The sequence below is a fragment of the Pocillopora verrucosa genome, chromosome 6 (assembly GCF_036669915.1).
Source record: "Pocillopora verrucosa isolate sample1 chromosome 6, ASM3666991v2, whole genome shotgun sequence".
NCBI classification, from domain to species: domain Eukaryota; kingdom Metazoa; phylum Cnidaria; class Anthozoa; order Scleractinia; family Pocilloporidae; genus Pocillopora; species Pocillopora verrucosa.
In genome coordinates, this window is record NC_089317.1 from 1,325,466 (window position 1) to 1,337,054 (window position 11,589).

Sequence of the window (11,589 nt, forward strand, 5' to 3'; positions counted from 1 at the left end):
ATTGCGTGGGAATAAACAGAACAAGGCTTCAGTATGACACTAGAAATATTATCTTAATGCGCAAAGTGTGAGCCTTTTGTAGTCGTCTACTGAGCCACACCAAAAGCGAGAGGATCGAAGATGGCGTGACACGACCCTCCTGTGAAACACAACAAGTTCTAACATGGCTATCGAAAGCCCTTTTTAATGCCGATTACGGGAACCTAAATTGTGTTGAAGCCGCAAAAGCATAGCCTTCGAAAAAAAATGCTGCACGCTAAAATAAAAATTCCCGAAAAACCCTACCAACTCTCGCCACAACCAAGAGTGACAAATCATTATCATAAACAAACAAACGCAGGCCTCTGTGCTGGTGTCACAATTTTATTCAGTCATCTTGACTGACAAATAAGTTAGCCATGGATCATCTGTTCCATCTTACTGTGAAAATTGTGTTCCCTTACAATTGCTTACAATTTTTATTTTGACAAGAGTTAATACTGTCAAGAGCTTCTCATGCAGTTCTGTTTTTCTTGTCATTCATCCATGGTGAGTACAAGCTTGCCCATAGTTTTCCCTGACTCCAAATCACTATGTGCTTTGGCCACTTGTTTCAGAGGATATGGAGTCACTTTGCTGACTTTAAGGGTGCCTTGTTTTACCCAGTATAATAGTTGCGTCATGCTCTCTTCCAAAATATCTCGTCGATCAAAGAGAAAGCTCAGATTGAATGCCATGATACTTTTATTTTCATCAGTCATCTAATGAGATCAGAGAATATGCAATCGGTTAGGAAGTGAATGAACATGCCAATCAGTAAGTCAGTCAGTTCTCAGTCAGTTGGTAAGTCAGATAGGCTACCAAGCAGTCAGTTGTTGGCTAGTCTGTTAAGCAGTCTGCCAATATGCCAGCCAAACATTCAGTGGGTTGTCAGTCAGTCAGTCAGTCAAATCAGTCAGTCATCCAGTTGTCAGTAACTGAGTCAATCAGCCAGCTAGTCTGTCAATCAGTAAGCCAGTCAAGTGTCAGACAGTCTGTCGATTGTCAGTGTTTCAGTCAGCCTGTCAGTCAGTCAATGAACCAGTCAGTTGCAGTATTTCAGTCAGTCAGTCAGTCAGTCAGTCAGTCAGTAAATTGGTCAGTTAATCTGTGAGTCAGTAAGTCTGTCTATCAGTCAGTCAGTTAGCTGTTAGCTGGTTGTCAGTCTTTCAATCAGTCACTCAAGTGTCTGTCTGTCAGTCAGTCCATCAGTCAGTCCTTCACTCAGTTAGTCATTCAATCAGCCAGTCAGGCAGTCCAAACATCAACCAATTCACCTCTCTCTTCATTTTTAGTCTCATCCTAATAGTCTGCAACTCTATAGAGTCCCTTGAAATTGCAGTAATCTCTTCAATAATAAATTGAAATGAGAGTGTTAGAACAGACCATGAATTGTACCTGCACAGGATCGAATTTAGGAGTGTACCAGAGGCTGACTGCTATTTTTATCCACTGCCATAAACTGATATTCCCAGAACTAGTATCACTGGATCTGGGAAGCATTGTATGAAAACCTGTAAAGGCATAAACACAAATTCAGCTATGAAGTGAAGTGGTTCATCTAAACAGAGCTTAACCTACTTTCCATGGCAAGAAGTGACAAAAATTATTGCCCCTTCCCCCCTCCCTAGATAGGGTGCTAGTCCATCACAAGATTCACGCCCCAATATTTTTTCAAGTTTGTCTAACATCTTGACAATACCCACTAATACTCTTGGATGGAAGAGGTACTAGGAAATTTAAGAGGTCTCACCCAAGACAATAACATATCATATTTACTTGCATTAGCATTATCCCTGAGTATCTCTCTTAAATAAGGGCCGTTTTTGGGACAAAAAAGTTAATAAGCACAGCTTAAGTATATTAGTGGAGCAGTCCCAGAGCAGTACTTATTTGAAGAATTCTTTCCCAAGCTGTAATAAAAACATACATGAACTCTGCACCCAGATAAACGCAGTGGTCTATTTAAGCATAGCACTTAGTCAAAGAGTTCTTTAACAAGCTGCTATGCCTCATATGCAATTGAATATCTTGAAGGTACTACATGCAAATCCTTATGAATGCATTGACCTAGATGCATGAGAAGTACACCCTCTCACAATGAGATTGATGTTCTGTGAAGACACCACTTAACCGAGTAAAGGCACATACCATAAACAACTAATTTTCCACCAGGTGCCAAGTGATTATAGCTCTCCTGTAAAGTCTCCACTCCATTGGCATCAAAGACAACTTGGAACCCTTTGGGAACATAGACCTTGGATGCTTCCCAAATGTTTTCTTTAGATTTGTCTATCACATGATCACAACCTATCAATAATGAAAAAGACACTGATTATACAAGTTTCAAACACTTTCATACAAGACTTTCCATTCATGGAGAATGTCACAATAAAAATTCCAGGACTCTTTTGGTTTTCCAGGACCTATACAAACCCAAGGCTCTAAGGAACAAGGCACCCATCACCTATAATTACCAGGGGTCAGAGGATTTTGGGGAGAATCGCTTGGTTTTCAGGGGGATTTTATGTTGTCAACTGGATGGCTAAAAGTGAGTTATAAAAAAATTGCCTGCCAATGAGGGGAAATCATAAGAATATTACAGAGCCATATAAGGGGATCAGTTAAATTTTCTTGTTGCATAACCAAAATCCTCTGCCTCCCTCCCCATCCAGGGGATAAAAAAGTGATGTTCCTTAAGTTTCAAACTCTATAATTTATTTCTTGCAAAAAAGTACTGAAGTATGTTATTTCAGCAGTGGATTTTAACTTACCTAATTCTTTGGCCATGTTCACCTTATGACTTCCCCCAACTACGCCCACCACGTGACAACCATGGATCTTTGCAAGTTGAACCAGCATACTACCCACTCCTCCAGCGGCAGAGTGAACGAGTAACCAGCTTCCACCCCTGGGTCTTGAAAGTTCAAATAACCCATACCAGGCTGTCAAAGCCACGGTAATGAAGCCAGCTGCTTCGTTCATGTCGAGATTTTCCGGCAGTGGAAATATCTGATGCTCAGGTACTCTGACCCGCTTGGAGTAGGCTCCAAATTGCGACACTCCGAATACTTTTTGACCAATTTCAAACTTCGTCACATTTTTGCCTTTGCTTTCGACTTCTCCGCTGAACTCAAATCCAGGAGTAATCGGCCATCCAACAAATCTCTTAGCTGACTCGTATACACCCCAGCGAATGCAAACATCGGCGTAGTTCACACCGCTTGCGTAAGTCTTCACAACAACGAGATCGTCTTCTGTGAAGTCTTCGCTCGTTTTGATGTTAGCACCTTCGGTAAATTCACCTTCTGAAAGCTCCTTGTATTCGAGCTTATCATATCCACCTGCAGAAGGGATGGAAATCATGGTTAAAGACGCTGGAAAAAATACAGTGAAATGAACTAACTATGTTGAAGTTAGAGTATTACAACCTGTGATCAGAGTTCCAGGATTGGTCAAATTCAGTCAGGCATTACTTGTATTTTCCCCAAGCCTCTCTCGTTAACTTCGACCAGCTGTTCGACCAGCTGTCCGACCAGCTTGAAAAGCAGAGAGCATGCGCAAGAGAGGTCCGAAGCTGCAAAACTTCAAACAATTAAAGTAGCAAAACTGCAAAATAGCGTGGAAATAAATCAAAATAAAGATTCACTTTGCCATTAGAAATATTATCTTTATGCGCAAAATGTGAGCCTTTTGTAGTCGAGTACTGAGAAACTCTGAAAGCGAAGGGATCGACATAGCGTGATGTTAGGTGTCATTGTTGTAAATAGAAGCTTCTAGAAATTTCCAGACTGCTGAGTCATGCTGACTTGCGTACTATAGAACTTTCCGAACATGTTATCAAGTCACGCGCTTATTATGTCATCAAGTCACGCGCTTATCATGTCATCAAGTCACGCGCTTATCATGTCATCAAGTCACGCGCTTATCATGTCATCAAGTCACGCGCTTATTATGTCATCAAGTCACGCGCTTATTACTAAAATAGTTCTTATATAAACTTCTGGAATGTTACAGAACTGTTTGAGAATATACATTAAGACTCACTTATGCAATAGTAGAAGTAGTTGTTGTTGTCGGAGCGACGACTGTTTTTAAAGCTATCCGAGAGAGAGTTACTGCGGAAGATTGTTCACTTCAAGGAACTTTGGAGACAGCAGTGAGATTGTGTTAGTGGTGAGCTTGGATATAGACTGTGGTGGGCTTAATTAAGTTTATTAACGATAAGTATTTTACTGCTTTTAGGAGTCGTTCATTGTTAAGAACATTACTCGCTGTTTAATAAAGTAGTTGAATTTGTGGGATTGTAGTGTTTTTCTGTCGGTTAGATTATACCGTAACAGTGACATGTAAAACTCGACAGGTCCCTAACATGACCATTACCGAAAACCCTTTTTTTATGCCGATTACGGGAACCTAAATTGCGTTGAAGCCGCAAAAGCATAGCCTTTGAAAAGCAATACCGCAGGCTAGAATAAATATTCCGACAAACCGCGCCAAAAATTACGCTCCATCGCAACCCTCACCGCCCCTGGCCGCTCCAGGTATAAGAGGCGCAATGAGCCAAAATGACACCGAAACGGCAGAATTATGACGGAGCTGTCTATAATGGGTCGAAAGCGTCTTAAATTCTCTGGCATGATAAATGATTTTATTGGTTCTAAAAGTAGCGTGGAAGTATCTTAAGAGACAGATACAGCTTGGCAAGATAACAAGTTTTTCATTTCGTGACCAAACAAAAAGCCATCAAATGAACGCCCGTATAATGCTAATAATTACCATATGAAACATAATCATCATCATCCATAATTGTGTAGAGAAAGATGGATTAAGCTCATTTGAATGATAATGCTTCCGAAATTCCAGCTTCAAAACCTAGCGATCCTTGATCGATTGAAAGTATGGGCAAACATTGAACCAGCACTCTAGGCCTCTATAAATTATGTTAGAAAAGGAAGCATACCGTGGTACTGGCATTACTCAAATTCTTTTCCAAATTATGCACAAAACTATGCTCTTTTTTTGAAAACAACGCGACTTTTTTTAAGTATGCTTTAAAAAAAAACGAAAAACACAAAACAATCTCCAGCTGTATATGTATTGTCAATGCAACATGATATCTTCTTTACCTTGAATTACTCACTTGCTTTGATAAACACAACTTACTAGTGCCATTTTACTGTAAATCTAGGATCAACGAAAGCCCAGTCCTCTAAACGACGAACACGAACGACGAGAGTAACCTTCTTCCCCCAAGACACTGAAAAAGTGAAAATAGACTGAATCATCGCTTGAACTTGAAAAAAAAAATCAATCTTAGAAAGAAATTATGCCAAAAATTACACTAGCCAGTCTATAAGGGCCTACAACATACTTCCTATTCCCCGTTCCTCTTCAGCGGCGGAGAGGAAGAGCGTTTAGCTTTAACCACTGCGCAGGGTCTCGCAAGTTCAAATAGCCCATAATAAGCTGTCAAAGCCACAGAAGAAGAAGAAGACGAAAAGGAAGAAGAAGAAACGAAGAATAATCAGCGATTCAATAAATTAAAGTTCACGTAGCAACCAAAAGGACAATCCGACATTGTTTGATGCTACTCTGGTTTAAAGATTTAGTGAAAGTAACCGAAGAAGTTACAATTCATAGACCCAACGTTTCGACACTCCTGTCTAGTGCCTTCATCAGGGGTGATCTAAACGCTGTAACAAGAGGTCCTTTTATAATTAGTGGTGACAATTTTAGAATTATCCCACCCAATTGTATGGTTAGTTAGGCATGTGTGCTCCGATAAAGCTGAATTTTCTTTTTTGCAAAAGAAAACCGCTCGTTGATGCTCTTTCAAACGTGTATGAAACTGACGTTTGGTCTGTATGATGTATTCCATGTCACAGTCATTGCAAGGAATAGAATAAATGACGTCGGTTCGTTGTTCTTTCGTAACAGGATCCTCAGTTAGGTTTGGCAAAAATATGCCCCAGAGTCAGCGATTCATTAGATATGAATTTTAATGAGCTCTGCATCAGGATCGATAATAAAAAGTTTGCTTATAAGCAAAAAATCTGCGACATTTTCAAAGAATAAATTAGGTACTTTTTGCTAGAGAAAAATTGTTATTGAGTCACCATCCTCGAAGGAATTGACAACAGTTACAAAATGTTCATTTTCTAACAGTAATGCTGGGTTTTTTAAACAAGCGTCCGGTTTTGGTAACAAAAGTCCATTTTCGCACAAAAGTGTCAATTTTTGGTATACCAATTCCCATTAACAGACGAAAGTATCCAATAATAAGCACTGGTAACCATTCTCCGTGTTAGGACACCAATGTCTTATTTTGGAAAAGAATGTCAACTTCATACTGGTAGTCTTCTTCAAGCGATGAGTACGCGTCACCTATAAACTGTCGTGCCCAGCCGTGACTGGATGGAATTCCACGGGTGTGATCGGTGCATCTTCAGATCAGGTTCCCTTTGCAGTCCGCCGCTGCACGCCTCTCTTGCTGTTGTGTTTCTTTGTCGATTCCTCTGTCCTTGTTGATGTTATTAAGCTGAGGTCTTACTTGCATCTTTGAACTAGCGTGTGTAGATTTGGGCATAACGATTTCAAACTTTACTAAATTAAAGGCAGGAGGAGTCCTGTATTGTGGGCTGCCGTGTAACGGTGGAAGTCTTCTGGGTCCTCTCGAGTCGGATATCCCTGTCATGCTCTTGGATTCTCTCTTGAAAAGGTCTGCCAGTCTAAAAATGTCTATGAAGGACTAAATATGACATACATCTGACATACATACGACATACTACATACTCTATGAACGACTACATATCGGCCTCGATCAATCCCCAGTTCCTCCCAGGCCCTCTCGCTCAGTTAGCAAGAAGTTATTATCATAACAGGGAAAGCTATGAATTACTAATTTCATGTCAGGGAGCTTATGCAAAACATCGGATTTTCAAATCGTATTTTTATTTGCTTCGTTCAAAATAACGTTATCGTTACTATAACCTTCTCAAAATGATATATTTTTTCAATTTTTTTGGTAATTTTATTGTGGCATTATACCCTGCGTTATGGCTGGTGAAACACTACATCAAGTCTTTACACGTAAATTGTATAAAATAAAGTTCCTTTAGAATTTTTCTGTAAGGACGGATTTGTAAACGGTTGCTTTCATTTTCATGTACGCTTTCATCTTAAGAACATAGCTTCCTTTCATTTTTTAGGCAGACAAAACATTCCCAAACAGGCCTTTTAAAACACTTGTAACCAGACACGAAATTATATTGTTTGGTTTTCTTCATTTGATAGTGGAAGTGATAAAGCAATTCGTCATGGACGACAACTTGGAAGAGCGGAAGAAATGCTCAAACAGCATTAGAAGTAGATGTAAAAAATTACGATACCAAGAAAAGCAAAGAGGAGAAATTGGAGAACCTGAGCAAAGTTGCTCTAAAGAAAACCGAATAATAATAATATTTAATACTTATATTGCGCATTTTCTATAAAAATACTAAAAAATACTCGGATAAATCTGTGGGGAGCATCATTTATTAACTTGGCTTTTATACATTTTAAGTCATTTTTTTTTTTAATAAAACAAAAAAAAATTGTTGTTAGGATATCGAGTGGTTCGAAGAACAGAGACCGCAAATATCTTTGGTTAGATATAGAAAAAAAGAGCTTTGGTTTGCTTTCCACAGCAAATTTATGTTGAATAATATTTATGAGGCAACTATCTCTAACTGATTATTTACGATTTTGTTTTTGACGAAGGAAGGGCAGTGTAAGCTTGTCGCCAAGCCCTTATTATTAGCACTGCTGGACGCACGTTTCTTCGTCCGCGAGAAAATTTGCGACTAGTCGCGGAGAGGTTTGCTGGGGGTCTGGACCATTTGCAGACCTTCCACCGGCTCCTGTCGCTGATCAAAGGCCCCGTACTTTCTGTGCTCGTAGGTTTGAGTAATCTCCTTAGCTTCCTCTTTCATTAAACACTTGTGCTTGGGTGGGGCATTTGAACGCAATTTTTTTGCGCAGGAATTTGAACGAACCAATCTTCAAAAGTTCCGACAAGGATTGTTGCCGAAAGCTTTGAATTGATCGACGCATAAATTCAAAGTGTTTAATCACAGGCATCCCAAGCTCACGTATTGAGAGAAGAGGGAGCTAATTCTCCGACACGCATGTATTTATTCATGAAAGTGTCTCGCGCTGTGTTATGCGGCGTTAGATTACGCGAGGAATCGTTGAGAATTTAAATCTGTTTAAGGGGTAGTATGGGAAACAACATATGGTCGATTTACAACGCTAAATATTTTGGACATATGAACATTATACACGCAAAATTAATACAACTTGCTCACTCCTTGAGTGTCTGTTGTGGTTTCTGGTGATCTTTTCCGTTTTGGGCCTGCTTTGCCATCACTGTTATATTGGAGTGAAGGCTGCACACTACAATTTCGACCGCTGTCTACGCAAAGGCGGTTTGCGCTCAGAAAATCCATCCAATTGGCAATTTTTTTACCCACAGTTTACGATCTAAGATCAATACACCCTGGAAAGTGTCTCAATTCCAAAAAGTGTCTCATTTCTCAATTCCCTCTGATTTCCTTTGTAGGTCTAGAAATTCTATGATTCGTACCGCGCCAGCGTGATCAATAGATGGGAGAAATGTGCTGGGTTGAAGAAAAAATGAATGTTTAATTTTAAATATATAATATGTCATTAAGACACAAATATTTTTATTCTTTGTAATCGTTTTAAATCGTATGCGTGTTTAGGAAATCATCATATAAATATTAATGTTTTTTATGAAGGAGTGGTAATCATTCAGTAAATTATTCTTCGAGTTTAAGGATACAAAAAGTTTATCAACTTTTTACGCAAAAATGTTTTTATTCATAAGGTTAAGGGTAAAAATCTTGTAATGAACTTATTTTAGAGTGATAGAAACAATTATGTGCTGTATTTAAAAACAAATGATTGCACCTACCATTAAGTTATTGCAGTTTATGCTACCTTTGCAGTTAAAATTCTAGATGTAATTTTTTTGGGAACCTCATACAATTTTAGCGGAAAATAACCGGACACTAGTATCCATTGCAAAATCAAAGCTCAGACACCAGTGTCCAAAAGCTAAAATCGGACATTTGAGTCGTAAATCTGAAATCGAAGGCTAGTGTCTATAATCTGAAATCGGACTCTAGTGTCTAAAATAAGAAATAGGACGCTAATGTCCGAGATGAAAAATCGGACACTATCATTCGAAATCGGAAATCGGGCAATGGTGTCCAAAATCAGAAATCGGACGTTAGTGTCCAAAATCTAAAATTTTGCATTAGGATCAGAAATCTAAGATAGGACAATCATGTCCAAAATCGGACACTAGTTTCCAAAATGTAAAACCAGACATTGGTGTCCAAATCGGAAATAAGACACTAGTGTAAAAAATCAGACACTAGGGTCCAAAATCGAAAGTGGGACACTAGTGTCCAAAATGAGCGGTATAGATAAGACTATACCCAGATAAGACAAAACCCAGATAACCATTTGCACAGATTTGACGAGAAGTCGCTCAATATTCAATGCATTCCAAGAAAAATTATAAATTTTTGAGCCTTGTGAGTCTCTCAAATGCAATCATATTGTCGATTAATTTGTAACAGGACTTCTTGTTGTCCAATCTGTCTGTCATCATACTCGTAAGCAGAAGACTACAATCTCATGCCTTAAGTGATCTCTTTTTGGTCGTCCGATTTTGTTAGTCACTCTTATAACAGACTTAATTGGACTCTACTCCGTCCTATTACCATTTCTAATTCCATAATTTGGGTAAATAAACATAACTTTAGGAATAAGTTAAGAAGACGCACCGGACTCTGTGGCGTCATAATAGATCCAAAGTGCTCAGAGCGGCCAATCAGAACAAATGAGCATATCACAGGTAGCCAATCAGGACTCATAATCAATTGGTAAAATTCCACAAGCACGGGAAAACCGACCAAGTCGCGATTGGTTAAAGCTTTGCATCTGATTAGGGAAGAGGATGGCTCGAGTTTTCTGGACCAATTACAGAACGTGACGAGACTAAACCAAAGCAAACTTGAATCATTGTTGACACTTACTTGGGCTGAAATTATCAGAAATAACTAACTGTGTTAAACTCTTTTCAATATTAGCCACTGCTTGCTCAATGACCAGAGAATATTGAGTATATGTACATTTTATAATTAATTACGCTGTTCTAAGTGCTTATTCTTCAGCTTACAATGGTTTCCATCACAGCTAGAGATTCTGTAACGGCCAAACATATGACATAACCCACCTACCTTGTTTGCCTCTCGTGTGCCTTACACTTAATTTGCCGATGGCTTTTGATACTCTCAACTTGCACCTGTAGTAGTTCAGGATTTTCCTACAGTTCCATAGCTCCTCGGGCTCTCAAAAGTTTAAGGAATTTGTTTGGTTCGTGTCTAGCACCTTTAGGTAAGTACGGCTGAAAAGTTTCTTTGACAGTGTACTACTACAGTAGTCGTCTTCAAGGATAAGCACCCGTGAGCCCGCGAGCAGGTTCTCGTTAACTGTGTTTCTGCACAAGCGTTTCTTCATCTGTGGGAACATAGGAAGCCTTGAGCTGCGCATGTGCATGTACGCTATGAGGGACTTTGTGGCCTTGTAGTCAGTGCAGTGGACTCCGGGGCGAGAGGTCTGGGTTCGAGACCTGGCCGGGTTATTGCGTTGTGCTCTTGGGCAAGACGCTTTACTCCCACGGTGCCTCTCTCCCCCCGCCTCTCTCCCCCCGCCTCTCTCCCCCCAGGAGTTTAAATAGTCACCGGTGTAGTCACCAGTGAATTGTCAGGGAAGCCCGATGAAATGCGGTGGGGGGGGGGGGGTGGGTAACCTTGGGATGGACTGACATCCCATGTATGGGGAATTAGTAATACTCCTAGTCGCTTCTTGCTACAGGGAAACCGGAATATTCTCCCAGGGGTGGACCAATAGGCTCGTATCGAGTACAGACTTTACCTTTTTACCTTTTGAGCTATGCAAACCGCCGAAAGCTCTTCGAGAAAATTAAACAATCAAAGTGAAGGGATCCCATTAAAAATTTCAGAGTCCTGACTAACCTCTCCCTGACATGTCTCAAATCTTCCCTCGGAAATGAAACGCGTGTCCCGTTGCGTTGCTGATGAGGGCTTATCGCAACGACATATCGCAATTGTGGACAGGATTTCTTCTGAACCTGTTCAAAAGCGCAACTTGTGTTTTATGTGAAGATAAGTCTGCTTCCCAAATTATTGCGCAGTCATACCAGTGAAGCCATTGGAAAGTTGTTCCACGTAGAAAATTTCAATGGCGAGGCTTTTTCTCTCAAAGAAATAGTGCTTTTCAAAGAATCAATTGGATTTTAAAAGGTTTCTTTGCTTCCCATTTGCAATTGATGGTTAGCTTAAGACGCAACAATGGGTTTTCAGTATCGTGAACATTTCAAATCACAAGTCTTGTACTCACGCTAAGATAATGTTAACTGTGGACAATCTCTTGACTCACGCTCTGATTTCAGGTCGATAGCATATCCTAATCTAA

General features: G+C 39.8%; 1 protein-coding gene across 1 annotated transcript; it reads right to left on the reverse strand.

Annotated features, from left to right (window-relative positions):
* Nucleotides 1-343: 343 nt before the first annotated feature.
* Nucleotides 344-3,443, reverse strand: LOC131769255 (synaptic vesicle membrane protein VAT-1 homolog). The gene is made up of 4 exons (XM_059084997.2): nucleotides 2,793-3,443; nucleotides 2,170-2,328; nucleotides 1,417-1,532; nucleotides 344-740 (listed from the first exon to the last, which is right to left on the reverse strand). The coding sequence occupies exons 1-4, from the start codon at nucleotides 3,382-3,384 to the stop codon at nucleotides 516-518; spliced, it is 1,092 nt and encodes a 363-aa protein (XP_058940980.2). The 5' UTR covers nucleotides 3,385-3,443; the 3' UTR covers nucleotides 344-515.
* Nucleotides 3,444-11,589: the final 8,146 nt, after the last annotated feature.

Coding starts and splice junctions, on each gene's coding strand:
- LOC131769255 (XM_059084997.2), bottom strand. CDS start 3,384: ATGATTTCCATCCCTTCTGCAGGTGGATATGATAAGCTCGAATACAAG. Junction 2,329..2,792: donor GAACATGGCCAAAGAATTAG/GTAAGTTAAAAT, acceptor CATTATTGATAG/GTTGTGATCATGTGATAGAC. Junction 741..1,416: donor CTAAATTCGATCCTGTGCAG/GTACAATTCATG, acceptor TGATCTCATTAG/ATGACTGATGAAAATAAAAG.